General features: G+C 36.8%; 1 protein-coding gene across 6 annotated transcripts in view; it reads left to right on the forward strand.

Annotated features, from left to right (window-relative positions):
• The window catches only part of inpp4ab (inositol polyphosphate-4-phosphatase type I Ab), a 62,946-nt gene that overhangs the window by 15,962 nt on the left and 25,984 nt on the right, over nucleotides 1-21,000 (forward strand). For all 6 annotated transcript variants that reach the window (XM_067374917.1, XM_067374915.1, XM_067374919.1 and 3 more), the window contains 11 exons: nucleotides 6,213-6,399; nucleotides 6,502-6,546; nucleotides 6,947-7,065; nucleotides 8,449-8,565; nucleotides 8,655-8,734; nucleotides 8,848-8,959; nucleotides 9,065-9,155; nucleotides 12,828-12,975; nucleotides 13,079-13,209; nucleotides 15,432-15,536; nucleotides 16,181-16,289. In XM_067374917.1, the coding sequence (XP_067231018.1) occupies nucleotides 6,315-6,399; nucleotides 6,502-6,546; nucleotides 6,947-7,065; nucleotides 8,449-8,565; nucleotides 8,655-8,734; nucleotides 8,848-8,959; nucleotides 9,065-9,155; nucleotides 12,828-12,975; nucleotides 13,079-13,209; nucleotides 15,432-15,536; nucleotides 16,181-16,289 (1,142 nt within the window). In that variant the 5' untranslated portion in view covers nucleotides 6,213-6,314. The remainder of the gene's footprint in view (nucleotides 1-6,212; nucleotides 6,400-6,501; nucleotides 6,547-6,946; nucleotides 7,066-8,448; nucleotides 8,566-8,654; nucleotides 8,735-8,847; nucleotides 8,960-9,064; nucleotides 9,156-12,827; nucleotides 12,976-13,078; nucleotides 13,210-15,431; nucleotides 15,537-16,180; nucleotides 16,290-21,000) is intronic.

Raw genomic sequence — 21,000 nt, forward strand, 5'->3', positions numbered from 1 at the left:
TTCATGTGACTCATAAATCTGGTGGGGTCTCAAGGCCCTATATATGGCACTCAATGTTGGTGTTAATGTGTCTTTCTGATCCACCGAGATTAAGAACAAGAAGTTTCAGTTCAGATACAGCCAAGGTAGTCAAGCAATGTCTGTTTGTAAGTGGTGTGTTCTTTCAAGTAACTGCAACTGTAAACATTCATCTTCATAAATGGATGAACAAGCAGCTTTTTCTTTCATATAGCACTAGGTCATGATTAAAGGTACACTTAAGATTGGTCACATTGTGAGAGATGAGAGATACATATCTGTACCTTAAAATGATACAAATAAGATATTTTTGATGAAATCCGAGAGGTATCTGACTAACTACTTTATTCAAAAGTATCTTCTCTTGTGTCACGCTGTTTACGTCCAGCGCTTCCAAAAGAGGAAAAAAGGCCTAAAATTATGGCCAAAGTTTGACCAGAAACTAATATTTTATTTTTGTGTGGTGAGACTCTTATGAAGAAACATCAAAAGAAAACTTTCTAATTCTAAGGAAGCATTACATTGTTTGCATTTTTCAGATGTGCATAAAAGTCCTCATGCCCAGAAGCAATCAATATCTTGGTTATTAGTGCATTAATAAAAACGTTTTGATATGTTTGTGTAGGGGCTGTAAGGCTATTGAGCACAAAATCTTATATAATACATGATAAAAGGAATCATCTCTCATGTGGCAGAGACACTTCTGTTTCTAAACAACCTGCTACCTTTCTTGTAAAAAAGGTCCATTGTCTGTTGTTGGCTGTTCTTAAGAAGGTACAAATGTGCTTATGTTAGTCTAAAGTTAGTCTGTGCATCTCTGGAGTTTAAAAATATTACTTTTAGGGATGCACCGAAATGAAAATTCTGGGCCGACACTGAAAATTCTGGATGCATTTGGCCGAAAACAGAAAATAAATTAAATTAATAATTAATCAAACTTCTTTAATAATCAAAACTCAAATAGCTAAAACTATATTGTACAAACATTTAAATTGCATATAAGGCAGTTTTATATCAACTTCTTGTTTTCATAATTCCTTGTGGCTTTTGCAGAAGCTGCAGAGATGGGTCATTGAGGTTATGTCAATAGCAACTGAAAGTTTGCAGCCCACTAGCTTTAATAATCTCCCACAGCAGGTCTTGTTTTTTTTATATTTCAGCAGCAATGAGAGAACAATCCCACATAGAGTGACAATACCACAAAACGCCATCTCCATGGAGACAGCCAGCTGAGCAGATTTTCTGTCATATTTCTGTAAATTGTATAAGTAAAATTTTTGATGTTTAACAAAAGACCATTGAAATGATTTGTAAAGACAAATACTTAACATCTTTTGTCATGTTATCTTATATACAGGTTTCTCATATTTACAGAAAGGATAGTAAATGACGATGGAAAGTAGTGAGATGATGAATTGAAGAGGGGTATCTCTCCTCCTCATGTTCTCATGTGTAAAAGGAACAGACGCATGCTTGCAGCTCAACATGCATTAAACAAGCTGGCATACTGCAGCATACTGCATCCAAACACTCACATTCATTATTCACACACTGTACCATTATCACTGATGTTTGTGCAATCTGTGGTTGAACTTCAGACATTGGTGTGAGAGAACACACTGTGGGGTTCTTAAGTCTGAATCCACTTGTGAAAATGCTTCTATTTAACAGTTTTCCTAATTGAATACAATATTTTTCAATATAAATTGTTTCCAGCAAGACAATTTTAGGGAAACATTGATAATTGTGCATGAATTTCAAGAAATTCTAAATTTCTTAAATTTGGTATTTGGTATGTTCTGCTTTTGCTTTAAAGGGGTGGTTGATTATGATTTCACTTTTTTAACTTTAGTTAGTGTGTAATGTTGCTGTTTGAGCATAAACAACATCTGCAAAGTTACAACGCTCAAAGTTCAATGCAAAGGGAGAATTCAAATAATTTTTCAAAAAAAATTAAAGAATTCAGTGTTTAAGGACTACAACAAATGGCTGGTAGGGATTACAATGAGCTTCTTTTTGGGTTAGTGACATCACTAACCCTAAAATTTACATAAACCCCGCCCCTCAGAACACACAACAAGGGGGCGAGGCCATGTTGGGCTGCTTTAGAGAAGAGAAAGAGTTGTTGTAGTAGAGTGTTGTTGCCAGATTTCCCCCTACTCTTACGTAAGAGTATAGTGAAGCCCCGCCCATGACTGGTGACGAACTGCCCTATTAGCATAGATCCCGCCCTGAGAGAGCCACTGCAATTTGCCATTTCTGTTTACTCACTGTAACAGCTGGAGATATACAATGTTTATTTACGCCAGACTGCTTCACAAACGTCAATTCAATGCTGGATTTGCACAAAAGATTAACATGACAACCACATAAATTTATCCACTAACCGTTCAAAAACGTCCAGTTTCATTCTAAAAGTTGTAACTTCTTCCTGAGTCTCTCCATCAGTGTCGACTCCGGTTTGAACAATGTAAGGCTGAACACCGTTACTGACAATCCTCATTTTGGCTGCGTGAGATTCTCCAGCTTTGTTGTTGTTGAGCAACTGAAGCGCAAGCTGTTAAAGCTCCGCCCTCTTCTGTAAAGGGGGCGGGAGCAGCAGCAGCTCATTTGCATTTAAAGGGACACACAAAAATGGCATGTTTTTCTCACACCCAAATAGGGGCAAATTTGACAAGCTATAATAAAATTAATAGCGCAGCACTCGAGCTAAAATGCAGTGAAATGGGAAATGTAGTAAAATGCACATTTTTCTTCATTTATCTTATGGCCTTTCTTTGTTTAAAAAAATGTATATATGTCCATGTCTACAGGAAATAAATCCCAGATATAAAATGTAGTGGATTTATAAACGGAGCATTTGTTGAGATTTGATGCATCTGTGTGCGTGTGTGTTCACATCAGCTCCTCTTGTTCTTGTTTGACTCATAGAGGATGATGTGGGCAGGCGAGGTTCTGTTCATCAGCCATGTCTGTTAACATTATGTAGTTATCTATATGCCTACTAGAGGCACAAATGATTCATAAAAGGTCTCTCAAATGCTTCAAAAATCTGGATGGATAATCTGATATACAGTATAGAATAGTAAAGGCATATTGCCCTATATAGTCTAATAGCTAATGGTCACTTTTAAAACTGTTTTCAGTAAACCCAGGTATCTGGACCTCTACTAAATAATTCTAAGAGTCTACCCTACAGTCCTCTCTTTCGTATCTATTAGATTTAAAAGTGCATATTCAGGAAAAGCAGTGGTGATTTCTTCATTTCGAAATAATGAGAAACAATATGCTTTTATTGAATGTAGCGGAGTAAAAATTACTATGCTTTAAAATGTATTGAAGTAAAAGTTTCCCAAAATAATAATAATAATGTACAAATACCTGAAAAATGTAAGTACAGTAAAAAAGTAGGTTTCTCATATATAGGCAGGTCCATAAATGTTGGGACATCAACACAATTCTAATCTGTTTGGCTCTATACACCACCACAATGGATTTGAAATGAAACAAACAATATGTGCTTTAACTGCAGACTTTCAGCTTTAATTTGAGGGTATTTACATCCAAATAAGGTGAACGGTGTAGGAATTACAATAGTTTGTATATGTGCCTCCCACTTTTTAAGGGACCAAAAGTAATGGGACAATTGGCTGCTCAGCTGTTCCATGGCCAGGTGTGTGTTATTCCCTCATTATCCCATTTACAAGGAGCAGATAAAAGGTTCAGAGTTCTTTTCAAGTGTGCTATTTGTATTTGGAAACTGTTGCTGTCAACTCTAAATATGAGATCCAAAGAGCTGTCACTATCAGTGAAGCAAGCCATCATTAGGCTGAAAAAACAAAACAAACCCATCAGAGAGATAGCAAAAACTTTAGATGTCGCCAAATCAACTGTTTGGAACATCCTTAAAAAGAAAGAACGCACCAGTGAACTCAGCAACACCAAAAGACCCGGAAGTCCTCGGAAAACAACTGTGGTGGATGACCGAAGAATTCTTTCCCTGGTGAAGAAAACACCCTTCACAACAGTTGGCCAGATCAAGAACACTCTCCAGGAGGTAGGTGTATGTGTGTCAAAGTCAACAATCAAGAGAAGACTTCACCAGAGTGAATACAGAGGGTTCACTACAAGACGTAAACCTTTGGTGAGCCTCAAAAACAGGAAGGCCAGATTAGAGTTTGCCAAACAACATCTAAAAAAGCCTTCACAGTTCTGGAACAACATCCTATGGACAGATAAGACCAAGATCAACTTGTACCAGAGTGATGGGAAGAGAAGAGTATGGAGAAGGAAAGGAACTGCTCATGATCCAAAGCATACCCACCTCATCAGTGAAGCATGGTGGTGGTAGTGTCACGGCATGGGCATGTATGGCTGCCAATAGAACTGGTTCTCTTGTATTTATTAATGATGTGACTGCTGACAAAAGCAGCAGGATGAATTCTGAAGTGTATATTATCTGCTCATATTCAGCCAAATGCTTCAGAACTCATTGGACGGCGCTTCACAGTACAGATGGACAATGACCTGAAGCATACTGCGAAAGCAACCAAAGAGTTTTTTAAGGGAAAGAAGTGGAATGTTATGCAGTGGCCAAGTCAATCACCTGACCTGACAAAACTGAAGGGAAAATGCCCCAAGAACAAGCAAGAACTGAAGACCGTTGCAGTGGAGGCCTGGCAGAGCATCACCAGGGATGAAACCCAGCTTCTGGGGATGTCTATGCGTTCCAGACTTCAGGCTGTAATTGTCCCATTACTTTTGGTCCCTTAAAAATTTATATACAGTATATATATATCTATCACTATCTCCAGTGCAACGAAGCCCGCAATTGTCCCTGTAATTGTCCTTTACAAACTTTATGTAAGTTTAGATACTGCGCGCACTGTGTGTGAGAAGTTTTGTGTGCGCAAACTGCACATCTGAAGCACGCGCAAGCTCGCTTTCACGTCTTGCGTTTGAAAAGACAATTTCACAAAATTACCTTAAAAATGCCCATCTTGTCAAGTATCCTAGTAAACATATGGCCAGATTTACTAACAGCTTGTGCCAGCACAATCCCTCTTTTGGCATTAAAAAAACTACTGTTGGGATTTACTAAAGAAACGCTGTGCAAAATTAGCACTGAAAAGGCGTGGACTGAGTTGTTTTTGCAGCTGACCTTATTGCATATGCATTTGTAGGAGTTTCCCTTTCAGATGCAAAATTTATGGGAGGAGAGTATTTGAATGAGTCACGCAATGCGATTTTACTAATGTTTGCGCTAGTCAATTTACTGGTATTTGAACCATTATTTAACGCAGGTCTTAACCCATTTTGCAACATGGCTGCAATTGTTGCTGCTAGGAGGAGTCACCGCAGAGAACAGAGAGCGCATGATGGAATGGAGAAAATATTTTCCACTTGTATTTATTTCTTTGGAATGCCAGAGCAAGATGGTATCCGTATATTACATGTAACAAGTTGCGCCTGTGTCGACCCGCTCTTGATGAGCATCAGCTCTGCTTATTTGCGACCCAACGCTAAATTGCACTGCTCTTGGTAGATTGTGTTGGTCATTATGTAAATAATTTGAGTGCATCTTTCTTCTTTAATTTCCGCGTCAGTGGTAGATCATGCGCAAAACTTGCCACTCCCATCGGTGCATTTGTGGAATTGTGCTCTCACACTAAATTTCCCCATTTAGTAAATCTGGCCCATTGTCTGTTATATCTTAAGTGAGTGAAAGAAAACATTTTATCAGTAACGGTATCAGTATATTTGATCAGTGCATTAGCTCTTAAAGTGACAGCAGCCTAATATTCCTGCTGCTGTCTGTGTTTTTAATGTTAATCAAATAACAGACTTGCTGCAAAAAATCACTCAATGCTTTTGACTGAATAACTTTTGTAACTTCATAAATTAAATAGATGAAATATAAAGTGAAGACTATGCAATATTATTTTACATTTGATTACTTTATTCAGTTTCTGTACCTAATCTACATCTAACTACTGTTAGATCTACCTGAAAAGCACTGTCTATTTAATTTGCATCTTTGTTCTATTGTCATTTATTACTTGTAGTTTGATTCGTTGTTATTGGTGACTCAAGCTTCACTGTGTCCGTAGAGGGTTGCCATGATCCTTGAATTACTCCAAAGTTTCTGTTTCCACCAAATCTGGAAAAATCGTATTTGTCTTTCTCTCTCTCAGATAACAGAGGAGGAAACGGCCACACAGGATTGTGCCTGGCTGTGTGTGGGTTTCCACCACTCCTGTTACTCTAGCATCAACACACACAAATATCCTGCCACAATGCAGCGGAGGGAACGGCCATGGTCGGTGTACAGGGCGAATACATTGGAGCTTTCTTCCGAGATGCTTGGACTAGCATTGGAAGGTATACAGTAGTACCCATGAACTTGTGTTTTGATGTTCTCTTGTATTACATTTTACTTTACATGTGAATTATATCAGGTCTCGCTCTTTCTCCTCTTTGTAGGAAACAGTCAAGATCCAGATGAGCCAGTACTGGAGTTCAGTCTTGGTCAGTCTTGTTTTTTTTACAGTCACACACTCTAAATTTTCTAAAGCAGCAGAAACGGCACCAGAAATGACCTGTTCTCCATTAGCCAATGCTGCGGGGGATATAAGGCTTCAGCTGACTATCAGCTCTGATCTTTAGACTGTAAATGACACTGAACAGGAGTGTAAATATTTCTGTGTCCTACTGTATGCTTCGTGAAGTTAACCACTAAAGAAGCTTTGTTTGGATAAAGTGACTGCCTCTATCTCTCATCAGTTATAAATAAAGTGTTTTAACTGTGGAGGTCTGATTATATCTCAGAGAATCGGCAAGTCTTAGCAAATAACACTTGAGGCACACTGTAGCTCATTCATATATACAGAGACACTCAGCTTGAATGCATTTGTATGTGGTTTTATAGTCTGCAGTGAGCTGACAACACCGTCCCTGGACCGAAAACCCAACTGTTTTGTTGCTGTGAGCTGTACCACACCTCCTCAGGCTTTCTGGACCAAGCATGCACAGACAGAGATCATTGAGGTGAGATGGACACAAATGGTCCTGTTTTATTGTCAGCCCAGGTGAACGCTCTTACCCAAAACCTAAACTATTCCCACCTGGTATTAACATCTGTCTCGCACGATCTGATCACAAGTGGTCAGCCGAGACAGATGAAGGTAACACCTGGTTTACAACTCTGAATTTTGTTGCAGTGACCAAAAAACTGTTTAGACCCCTTTTATATCTGTAATTTAGTAAGGTTAGGGCAGAGAATCAAGATATTTGATATTCAACACGCTGGTTGCACACAGTGATGGGCGTTTATAAGATCGCTGATACATGATATTATCACGTGCATGAGTGCAATAGTTTACTTATTTGATCATTAATTTACTTATTTACTTGCTTCGTTTTATTATCACAGGAAATGAGAATCTTTTTCTATCATTTTTGTGAGTTGGTGATGAAGAAAAATGTCATGTTGCATAGAAATATTTTACCAAAAGGCAAGCATGTGAATATCATGCATGCAATTTGCAAACTTTGCAGGAGAGTTATGCCAGTGAGGGAGTATTAAACCTCAGTCAGTTATTCCCTAAAAGTAAAAGCGAACACAAAAACTGACCGAGCTTTTGGCATCTGTTGCTCTTGTGGACCATGTTTTTTTAAGTCTATATAGTTTATATAGACTATATAATTTTAGTAAAAAATATTATTAATAGTAATAATTATTTTTAATTGTATTGTTATTAGGGGTGCAGGGAGAATGTGATTTAAAGGGGCCGCAGCCTGAATCGGTGCATAGTTAATGATGGCCCAAAATAAGCAGTTAAAAAAAATTAATAAAAAAAAATCTATGGGGTATTTTGAGCTGAAACTTCAGACACATTCAGGGGACACCTTAGACTTATATTACATCTTTTAAAAAGACGTTCTATGGCACCTTTAAAATTTCATTACCAACTTGGTACCGAAGTCTGTACTTTTGACTTGATATTGTCAAAAGCATCAGCCATATCTCTGACTATCGTCGATACACAACACTGTCGTCTATCGGCACAACCTTAGTTGCACAGCATGTTGTTGTGTGCAGCCTGTGTGGACCACTCAATAGACCTATTATTTTATGGTATACTAGCTTATGTTCATTTTGGACTACAAACTTGGCCAAAATATTATTTCATTTGCCCTGGGGCTGTGGAGGAAAACTAGGCATAGAATAAAATATTTTTTTGTGTAATTTTAAGAATGATCAAGTTCAAACAAAGGTCACAATTAATCAGAAAATCTATATTTGTACCCAGCTTTAGTATTAACACTTGTGATCACACAAGATGGTTATTCATTTTCAGTCATTTATGCAACAATGTGGACTGGTTTGGATGACTAACCAAAACAAATGGTTTGACTTCTGTTTTGCAGGGTACAAATAATCCCATGTTCCTCAGCAGTGTGGCTTTCTTCCAAGACTCCTACATTAACCAGCACACACAGGTCAAGCTCTGTGTGTATGATGTAAAAGATCGCTCACAAGGAACGGTGAGATGCACACCACGCAGGGCTCTGATATGAAAAACAGCTCAGGCTATGCTGCTTTGTCTTTTTAATACTTTTTTCCCTCATTCTAGATGTACCTTCTTGGCTCAGCGATGTTCCCAGTGAAGGACCTTCTGCAGGAAAAGAACCACAGACTTAACTTACCTCTCAGGTGAGCCCACCCATCTTTGTTTGAAGTCAAGATAATGTGTCTCCCAGAACAGTCTGGTTCATTGCTGCATAAGCAGTTTGAATGAATCGACATCTGCTGTCCTTTTTCCTCAGGTCAGCAGAAAACAAGCATGTGGGTAGTATTACAGTCATTGCCTGGCAGCTAGAGGAGAAGAGAGATCAGCATACACCAATTAAACAACTGCAGGACACCATCAATGGCAGGGTGAGCATGACTATGCCCCAGTGACCCAACTAACAGCATGTTTGTTTATTAGTTTTACTTATTCTGACGAGAGTGTTTTCATTCTTTGATGTGCCGTTGCTGCAGACAGTCCTCCCCGTGGATGAGAGTCTGACAGAATCTGTGGGAGTCAGAGTGAAATACGCCTCTCTGTGGAAGGACTCCTTTCTACGATCCGGTAAGAATTTCAGTTACTAGAAGAATGGCTTGTTTTTCACACTCTATGAAGGGTGGGGTGGATGCTCAGGATCTGTTGCGCACCAAATCCTCCACCGTCGCCTTGTCCTTCATCTATCCTTACATTCGTCAAGTGATTAGGTGAATCTGAGTCCTGCTGCGACTCTGCAGCTCGTGCTGTATGGAGCAGAGCAGACATTTTGTTTAAAATTGTAGTGTCTGTTGTCCAACTGAACTAAATGATTTTAATTTCTATAAAAAAAGCAAAACGACAGTGAAGGCAGTAGGGGGACGGTTAAGATCTTAATCTTAATACATATTTTGCAGTGCTTGAAGTGGAAAAAATAAAGTGCTGGTACTCCCCCTTGAGGAAGAGGGGGTGATTAAAAAACATTTAAAGCAGAACTAAGTACCTTTTTTTACCTTCATAAATAGTTTTCTAAGTCCTTACGATGGTTAATTGACTTGTAGTGGTGTGTTTGAGGCGTGCACTAACCCCCTCTGGCACGTCTACAAGAAAACAGCACTTGCAAGTTGAGCTGCGCCGACCCGACACAATCTCACCTCATGTTCACATTCACGCGAGAGTGACAAAATGCTTTACGGTAATTCAAAAACAATGTATATATTATGACTTTATACGACAATTTCGAAAATTACCCACCTCCATCGAGATTTCTTGTACTGTATTTGCAAAACTACTGCGCTAGTGAGCGTTGTAGTCGTTGTAGTCCAGAGCTGCGCTTGGAGTATTTACGACAGTGTGATTCACTGAAGGAACCTGTTGGGGGAGCTTCACAAATCTTACTGAGTTCCACTTTAATATATTGTTTGTATACTAGTGTAGGTAGAAACAATACTTAGAATGAGTTCTACACTATCTATCAAGTCAATCCCTGAATATTCATTTCAAATCATTTTAACTAACCAGATCATATTCATTAATATTCATTTAAAATATAGACAATCCTTATATTACTGTAATTGTCTAGAATATGTTTAATCTGTCCTATATTAAACCATCCCTTTTATATTTAAAAAAAATAACAGAACTTGAATCTATTAATTTGCGACTTTTATAATTCAAAGTGACTAATGCTGCACTGTAAAAATTATTACAACTTTTGGCAAATCTTTTGTCAAATCAGCTTTGGTTCACAAACTGTCACATTTCCGTTCATTCTGGACTCCAATTCCCATAATCAGGGAGGATCACATGCACACTCCACACCAATCACCCATTGCCACATACAGCTAAGCACATTCTCTGGACTATTTAAGACTCACTCACACAACACCTCTTTGCGAAATCTTGTGTTCAATTCCGAGCGTTTTCCTGTGTTTATTGTTTGCCTGGAAAATCCAGCCTCACCACTGTACCAGCGGATGAGTCTGGTCGGCCATTGAATCAATTCGATTTCTGGGGCGGAGCAAATCCGAGCAAACAGGAAGCAGAGTAAACCAGCAGAGAAGGGCGGATATGACGTTGGCAAAGCAACAAGAGAGTCAACAGCGAAAAGTAAATAATTAATGTGTTTTTGGTAATTTTAAAACTGAATTCACGGCTGAATAGAACAAACTATCAGGTCTCCCGTGCGCAATCTTTGTTGATTATTGAAGGGACTTTCGTCGCACTACAGTGTTTGCGTCACTGAAATAAACTAATCTGATTGCACAGTACGGTTTGGAGTTGACTCGAGGCACGATGGAGGGCGGACTGACCAGACTGATATATCTTGTAGAAGATGTATCATTCTGGACTTGCCAGGCAAGTTTATTGTCTGCCTGTCTTCGAACCCATCTGTGTACCGTTTATGATCCTCTGCTGCCAGCCTTTGGACTTTGCATTGTTTCCTGACCTGTGAATGATATCTGCCTGTCCTGACCATCACCTGTATCCTGACCACAATTTTGCCTAGCCCTTGCTGTTCCTGTTTGCCCCTGATTAGACCCTGCCTGTACGACCACGCTTACTTTTAATAAAGCTTGCAAATGGATCTCTGCCTGAGTCCCGCTTCGTTACACAAACGTTGTTCATATAACATAATAGTTTGAGTTTCTGTTGAATAAACTAATCTCCCTCTTTGTATCAACTCAAATTTTTAGATTAAATGAATTCAAAATTTTAAGGCAACCAGGTAAGGCTTTAAGTTAAACCAACAAATCATTTTTTTACATTGCGATTGTGTCTTTAATATTTTCAGTGCATGATGCTAATCTAATGCCACATGCACAATAATATGTTTTAATGTAAAAATAACATTTTCCAATGAAAGTAACATTTTCTGAAGTGTCTTCACATTCCATTTTCGCTAGAGAAAAACAATAGTGTGATGAGGGGTGAATGCTGCAAAAACTTTACAGTCTCGTATCGCTCCCACATCACATTATGTTAACAACATTTAAGACAAAGAACTGCAGATGCAGATATGGGGCCCTATCATACACCCGGCACAATGCAACGCTAGGTGCAACAAAAGAGTTTTTTGCTAGTTTCAGCCCAACGCAGTTATCATTTTTACATCCTGCGCTACATTGTTTAAATAGCAAATGCACTCGTGCCCATCTGTTCCCCATGGGCATGCTGGTCTGAAAATGAGGTGTGTTCAGGTGTGTTCAGGCGCATTGTTGGCGTGTTGCTATTTTGAGGAACTGAAAATGACTGTTCCACAAAAACCTGCTCTAAAGTCAATGCCGCAGTATTTTTTATTTTATTTTTTTTTATTTACAGAGCACGTTAATAGTATGCGCACATACACTCTGCACATGTTTGCAGCAGCACACAAACATGCTAAATATTAAAAATAAAAGGATTACAATGTAAAAGTTTATTATTGTGTGCATAAATATAAAATTGCTTTGGTGGAATCCGGCTTGTTCCGTAGATGGTCTGCTCACGCGGTTTAACCTCATGCACGAGCACATCCGTTTCTTCACTAGAGAAGCATTCAGTTTTTATGCTTGCACATTCCACCATGTAAATAGCAAATCTGCCATGGCGCTGATTGGTTTATTGGTTATTGATTGGTTTATGACTCATTAAGAGAATAGGGACAACCATTTTAGACCATACGGCGTTGTTAAACTAGCAAAAGTGGATTCGGACATGCTCTAGGTGCACCTGAGCCGTGCTCTCCAGACCATGTGCTTAGATCGTTAATATAGGGCCCATAATGACAATCTATTGACTGAGGAACACGCTGAATAAAAGACGGGCTGCTATTTTATATGAGGTTTAAAGGGGACTGACGCAATCACAAATTAGATTGTGAGAAGTGCCTGTACGCAATAAAAAATTTGGGTATGCTACACCTTTTACCGACCCACTTTGAAGACTGATATTTTGCCTTAACAGGTGATCAGTTACCTCTTCTTCACTGTTGAAAAGCACCCTCCACCACTGGATACATGTTGCTTAATGGCTCTATGTGAAATATTGACAGAAACATTGCTGGTACTAAGAATAACCAATGATAATTATGTTTTATTGTTATAATAGTTCTTTTCCCAAGATCAAGGGCACTTAGTTGCATTTTTATTGACAGAAGTGAAATCCAGAGCCTGGTCATATTATTATAAATGCTCACAAATTCAGTTTTAATGCTACTGCCTTGCACAATTGATTTCTCTTTATGGTTTAAATGGTTTATTTAATCTTGTTTCTCCGTCTCAGTGTTTGGTGGCACCATGTCGCGCATGTACCGTTTTCCAACCACTGATGGGAATCATTTACGAATCCTGGAACAGATGGCTGAGAGCGTCCTGTCACTTAACATCCCACGACAGTTCGTCAAACTCTTACTGGAAGAGGATTCTGCCAGGTGTACATCATTACCTCAGACAGCATGCACACTGTGACCATTATGACGGTGTATATATACAAAGAGCAGTCCTTTACATGATTGTGTGTTTTGATGCTCATAGAGTATGTGAGCTGGAGGAGCTGGGTGAGTTATCTCCGTGTTGGGAGAATCTCCGGCGGCAAATCGTAACGCAGTACCAGAGCATCCTTCTGACCTATAAGGATACAATCACAGACCTGCAGGACTACAAAGGTCAGTCTGCTCTTTGAGGTTGCAGAAGGTGTTCCTGTTGTATTACTTTATTTCAGGATTTCAGCACATGTAAGATGTTCAAAAGAAACATATGATGATACAGTGGGGTCCAAAGATGTGAGACCACATTGATAGTCTGGGATTCAAAAATAAAATTTAACATTTGGAAATAAAGTAGCATTTGAACATTTCGAAAAAATTCATGATTTTTAGGTCACTAATCAAATAATTCTTATAATAATTCTGCGCTTGATTTACAAAAGTTTCATATTTGAGTATCATATTTCTTGTTACATTTTATATTAGGGTCCAATTCTCGCTATTAACTAACTATTAACTTTAGTTATGTTTCCATCCAAAGTTGCGAATTTAACACAAAATTTTAAGCAAAATGGGAATATCGCATAAAACATCAGGGAATAAAGCAGCGTTCCCATCCATTGAGTCAAAGAGAACAAAATCTAATAAACTGGTGCTAAATATCACTAAGAAATGTAGGAGAAGCCCGTGTATATAATAATTTTCTTATATAATAAATTACTTGCTTCTCAGAGCATGCAGATGAAACACAATAAACGCATTTCGGATGCAGATGTCTGCTGTTTGGGATCATAGTCGTGTCAGACAGTTCAAGGTAATTATACCGAACTACTTTGATGACAGACATTGCATCAGAATAACGAAAACAACATTTCAGATGCTGTGCAAAAAGATCGGTCTGCTGGTTAGTCCAATTATTCCATCCCATTGCGCAAAGTCACATGATTTTTTTGATGTGCATCAAGGAATTTATTCAGTAAATGCATTTCCATCGTAGTTTATGCGCATGTTTTCTTTTATCCGACTCAAAAGAGCGCATAAGTTTTTAATGCGCATTAAAATGTAAGCGCATCTTGGGGTTTCCATTCAGCAGGTTTTATTTGATATCCCAAAATGCACATAAAAATAGGTGGACGGAAACATAGCTTATGACTTTTCCTTCTATAAACTCCAAATTACTGCTTATTAATAGTTAGTAATGGTGTGGGAGAAAAAAATCGATTCACATATGAATCACGATTCTATCTTCTACCGATTCACATTGATTCACAAATTTCAAAAATTGATGTTACACTTCCTTAACTTCGCAGTACTACTTAAAGTTGTTGACATGTTAGAGTGTTATTAATCACAATAATCTGCGAAAAATGACTCAATGCAGTGCCTCTCAGATGTGTGTGATCCCGAGATCATTTCGCTTTCACTGCATATTGTGCCTACATGGTCAAATACACACACACAGTTATGTTAAAATGCACATTGTGTGGAGTATTCACGTAAACACAGTCTGAACATAAACAGTTAGGAGAAATTCGGTTGTGTAACAGTATATTAGATCCGTGCATTCGTTCTTAAAGGGACAGCAGCCTCACAAACGGTTGCCCTCTGTTTCATTAGTTAATAAAAAATTAAAATCACTCGCTGCTTTTGACTGAATCACTTTTGTATCTTTAATATGAATCAATTTATGTTTAATTCATACAGTGTTTTATTTTTACATTTGATTATTCAATTTCTGTAGTATAACTTACTACATGTTATGGCTCATATAGAATGATACAGGAGAATATAGAGCTACTGTATTTAAGAAATATGGGAAAATTTATAATCCAATGCCATACAGTGATGATTGAGACAAATAAACATTCCTCAAAAGCTTGTTGTATCATATTTGATACTCACATTTTAACATGATTTTTCTAAATGATGCAAGGATAATCAAGAACACCTAAGATGATTCAGCCTGGTTTATCTTGAAATATTATTAACAATATAACATTTATTCATGCATTTATTTTATACAAATTTGTAAAGATTTTATGTGACCTGAACGTGGACATTTTTAGAATGGTACTAAAACTCCTTTTACTTCCTTAAAAGATATCAACTAAAATTAGTCAGACAACAGAAGGCATGTAGTAGATTGTGTACAACTGGTTTTTCAGCCATTTTAGTCATGTTGATAATTTAGAGGCCTTAGAAATTCAAGTATCAAATATGATACAGCAGGCTTAATAGGGTTAAACTGACAGAAAAAAAAAAAAAAAAACTTCCAGATGACCCAGAATTCTATGAAAGATTCTCCAGTGACCTGGAAGACTAAGAATAGTAGACATGTCTACCCTGTTTGAATCGTAAAGGGTTATCAAGAAATTTCTTTTCTGTCTGTCTGTCTCTTATAGGTCCATCATTTAAAGCCAGTAATCTGAAAGCAGAGAGAAAGTTGGAATTTATGCCCACCAACCTCCATGTGCAGAGAATGAGGGTTCAGGATGAGTCTGGCTGTGGTTAGATCTCTTTTTCATTCTGTGTACTTATTTCATTAGTCATCCCATGTTATTATTATTTAGAGCACTTAGCACATGTAAATAGTCTCTCATACAGAAGTTTGCATGCACTCAGCACAAGCACACACACACACACACACACACACACACGCACACAGTTTTGAACCCCCTATCTTGAAATAACATTTCCAGGCTATAGTGCTAAATTTTTTTTAGCATTTCCATGATCTTGAATCACTGAGTAAAGCTGGAAAAAATAATAATCAGTATTAATTGATAAAAGCCGGTGAGTTTATGGTAATGAGACACTGGAATGAGCTGCAGTTTATGGAAGCCTACAACTTTATTTTTGGTAATTGCAACTTTATATCTCACAGTTTGACTTTGTATTTTCCAATTGTGACTTTATATCTCACAATGTGATTTTATATGACACAATGCAACTTCTCATGACTTTTTTTTAGGTGATTTTGACTTTATATATGCAACTTTATATTTCACAATGCAACTTTATTCCTTGTAAATTTATATCTCAGAGTGCAAATTTATATCTTTATAAAATGTATATAATTTGTTCATTTGTATGTGTTCACATGTTTATGTAAAGTGTAACATGAAGCGGATGTGTGTGTTTGTGTTTCTAGATCACACTTATGATTTGGTGACGATTGGGGCCCCTGCAGCTCACTGCCAGGGCTTCAAAAATGGTGGTTTGCGGAAACTCTTACAGAAATTTGAGGAGGCAAAGAAAGTGTAAGTTAAGTTTGACACTGCCTGATTTTGAAAAGATGCAAAATTCAAATTGAGTGTACTGTACGTGTGTGTTCGCATGTACATGCATATGTTGCATGTGAAGGAAGAGCTATAATGTGCATTTAGTTTGTTGTAGTGAGATAAGAGATAAAGGTACTTTAGATAAGGCGCAGACAGAAGTTTATATATATCTTTTTGTTAATCAGCTGACCAGTAGTTTCAACTAACTAGATTTTATCAGTTTCCTTTGTTATAATATGTGTACAAGAAAAAAAAAAAGTGTGATGCTTCACTCATTAAGGATAAAACTATTCAAAAACATCTTACTGAGGGAGCATTTAAAGGGGACCTATTATGCTTTTTTATTTAACCTTTCCTTTAGTGTTTAATATAGCTGTTTGCACATGTAAACAATCTGCAAAGTTACAAATCACGAAGTTAATGCCAAAGGGAGTTAATCTCTCCAACAGAAAACACCTGCCTTGAACCTCTCATTTGTAGTCCTGACATTATTTCCATGATGTGGCTACATCAACATGTAACACATTTGCATAATGCCCGCCCACTAGCTACTTTGGCTGGCCCTTAAACAAAGATAGTCCAGGAAGGCCACTACAAAGGCAAGACATTATTACATGGACTTCCAAAGGCAGAGGAATTGAAGAATCAGTGATTAAAATGATTTTTTTAACACTATTCCCCAGCAGTACATCCACAGCTTTTTGTTGTGTTCTCACAACAAAAATGACTACTGTGTCCTGCACAAGTCACACTTGAAAAGGTGCTTTGGGTCAGTCATCTTGCTCTTCTTAACTGTCAATATCAGACTTTGACTCAAACTGATACAGCAAAACTGACGCCATAGCATAGTTACAGTAATATTTATAGCGCCTGTAAATACTATTGGGGCCATTCAGACTAGACTGATCCTTTTGGAAGGCTAATTTTAAAGAAACTGAAACTAAAGCAGAGCATTCAGACAGAGGGTGAAAACAGGTGCTGCAACAATGTAAATTATAAAACAAAATATTTTTTTAACATTAAATCATGTAAACCTATCCTTGTAGGCCACCTGAACAAAATTATAAACCCATAAATGAGCATAATAAGGGCCCTTTAAAAGCACACTACAGTTATGCTTGCTTTATCATTTCATTTTGCACAAACTATTGTATTTATAATTTTATTTTGCCTCTAATGATGTAGATTCTATTTTCAAAATCGTTGCTTTCATTAGTGTTTATCACCTTCTCTGGGCTGCTTTTGGTTATGTGTTGGTTTGTTAATGTTACGTCAGTAGCAGTTTTCCTTTAAGATATGCTCTTAGTTTATTTTTCATATGTTTTAATTGCATTTTTACTTTCTAATCAGCATTTATGAAGAGGAATGGTGAGTTTGTTTGAACTTATTTTTGTTTTTGTTTTGTTTTGTTTTGTTTTTTTGTGGTTTGTTAGCATTTTATGCATGATATCTCTGATCCAAAACCTAATGAGCTGCATCACTACCTAGTGCATTGTGGGACTGCCTTCAATGCTGCCTTAAAATTTGGATGCAACGTAATTAGATTGCATATGTTTTGTAACTTCATGCCGGATGAGCACCTATGATGCCTAGACTGCCTCACTGTTTTGGAACAGAATGATATTCATTATATTCGGTGATTCCATCATCCCTTCTCTGTGGTCGCTACAGATATGTTTGAATAAAGTTGTTATATAATTGTCTTTTGTTGAGAGCATACACACATTTACATTATATACGCATGTATGTATGTATGTATGTGTATATACAGTGCCCAGCATAAATGAGTACACCCCCTCTGAACAAATACAAAAGATGTATTTTCTTTATGATCACTAATACAATTCATGGAAAGATGGCAAATCTAAAATGTATTAAACATATACATAATAAAAACTGAGAAATATATGTCATTAATAGCCATAAAATAATTAAATTAGCCAATTTTGTTTAAATTAAGAAATGCAGAAATGAGTGCACCCTAGATTTAATTCAACAAATGTATAATATTCTAGCACTTAGTATGCCCTCCATAATTTTCAATATACTGCTCTGACCCTTCTTGGCACGGAGTGCACAAGTTCATGACAAATTGTCACATCTGTCCTGTTTAACTCCTGGATGATGAGCTCCTTAAATGCCCTGATCTTTAATGTGGAGTGTTGCTCAACTCGTCTCTACAGGTGCTCAAGAGTGTTAAGACTGAGTGCAATACATGTCCACAGAAGATTTGGGAGAATGCATGTCCTCTTTGTCATGTAGAAAAAATGGGAATAAGGAAAGGGTAACATCTTCTGTTTCAAGTTTGTGTATTAAATTACACAGTGGTGTGGGAATTCATGACAGCATTGATAAAGCACAACTTCCTCACACCTTCAGCACTCATACATCCCTATATAAGAGCTTTACTACCACTGAACTTTACTGTGGGAACCAGGCACTTCTCACTGTACTCCTCCTCTAGCAACACCAGAACATTTTGGATGCTGTTAGATCCAAAATGATTGATTTGGTCTCATGAGACCAGAGTATTGATTCCCAGAATCTATATTTTGTAAATATGGGCTTTGGAAATGGCTAACTGACTTTATTGTGCTTTGGCTACAGTAGGTAGTTCCAGTGAGAACAGCAACCATGCATGTCATTTCTGCAGGCTGCATCTTACTCTGTGAGATAAACAGTCACTCGTTCATAGCTTTTGCTGGCTCTGAGACACTCGCTTGGTATTTCTCCTGCTCTTTGTCTAGCAAAAAAATCCCTCATCACTAAATGTAAGCTTAAAATTATTATTTCAGGGGCCTTGTCACAAGTCCATTGTTTTTGAATTTCTGTGTTACTTTTGCTATATTTTCACACTTAAAACAATGATTTGGTAATTATCTTGTACCGCTTTCCTCTTTTTTGCTAAGAAATAAGTCTCCTGACAGTTTTCTCCCAAGTGGTTCCATTGTTGTCAGCATTAAGTCTGAGAATGATTCAGTGGGCTATATAACACTTTTAATTGTCAAGAAACTACTTCTCTTTAAATGTTTTGGTTCAACATACTTACCTGTTGATCAAACATTGCCTTAAATTTACACCAAAACGTTTGTATTTGTACAAATTCTTTGGTAATTGATTAAGCAGACTTGCTGGAACATTATATCACTAAAGAACCCTAACATGTCCTCTAAGTAATTGAGTAATTGCTGACTTTCAGAGTGGGAGTTTCAGAGCGGGTGTACTCATTTATGCTGTGCACTGTATGTATGTGTATGTATATGTGTACACTGCCCTCCAAAAGTTTGGAAGTTATATATATATATATATATTAGTACAATCCAAAAGTTTGGAACCACTAAGATTTTTAATGTTTTTAAAAGAAGTTTCGTCTGCTCACCAAGGCTACATTTATTTAATTAAAAATACAGTAAAAAAAAAAAACAGTAATATTGTGAAATATTATTACAATTTAAAATAACTGTTTTCTATTTGAATATATTTCACAAAGTAATTTATTCCTGTGAGGGCAAAGCTGAATTTTCAGCATCGTTACTCCAGTCTTCAGTGTCACATGATCCTTCAGAAATCATTCTAATATGATGATCTGCTGCTCAAGAAACATTTAATGTGTACAATTGTACAAAATATTTGTGTACAATATTTTTTTTCAGGATTATTTGATGAATAGAAAGTTCAAAAGAACAGTGTTTATCTGAAATCTAATCTTTTGTAACATTATAAATGTCTTTACTGCCACTTTTGATTGATTTAATGCATCCTTGCTGAATAAAAGTATTAATTTCTTTAATTTCTTTTCAAAAAAATAAAAATAAAAATTCTTACTGACCCCAAACCTTTGAACGGTAGTGTATAATGCTACAGAAGCTTTGTATTTCAGATAAATGCTGTTCTTTTGAACTTTCTATTCATCAAGGAATCCTGGAAAAAAAAAAAAAAAAGTACACAACTGTTTTCAACATTGAAAATAATCATACATGTTTTTTGAGCAGCAGATCATCATATTAGAATAATTTCTGAAGGATCATGTGACACTGAAGACTGGAGTAACGATGCTGAAAATTCAGCTTTGCATCACAGGAATAAATTACTTTGTCAAATATATTTAAATAGTACACAGTTAATTTAAATTGTAATAATATTTCACAATATTACTGTTTTTTTACTGTATTTTTAATTAGATAAATGTAGCCTTGGTGAGCAGACGAAACTTCTTTTAAAAACATTAAAAATCTTAATGGTTCCAAACTTTTGGACTGTACTGTATATATATAATATTACACACACACACACACACACCTTACTTTAAAGATAATATATGTAATCAAAAATTAAAACGACAATAATCGATAGGATTCTTTGCAAAAAAAAAAAAAAAAAGGACTTAAATTAAGTTAAATTAATCTGTCCCTAATAACAGATTTTGTGCTAAATGTAATTTCTTATATATTACATTTAAAATATAGGTGAAATATGTCCCATTTCTTCACAGGTTTGGGAGATTCACCAAACCATATATATATATATATATATATATTATTTCTCAAAATGAAGCTGTCTGCTTATCAAAGACGTACAAACACACACTACTGTTGCTGTACCTTGTAATGCACAGAAGTACTTAGTGAAACAGTTCTGCCATTCAAAGGACGGATGGCACTATTCTCTTCAAGATTGAGGACCTGAAGTG

Source organism: Chanodichthys erythropterus, chromosome 21, assembly GCF_024489055.1.
Source record: "Chanodichthys erythropterus isolate Z2021 chromosome 21, ASM2448905v1, whole genome shotgun sequence".
Classification (NCBI taxonomy): Eukaryota; Metazoa; Chordata; class Actinopteri; order Cypriniformes; family Xenocyprididae; genus Chanodichthys; species Chanodichthys erythropterus.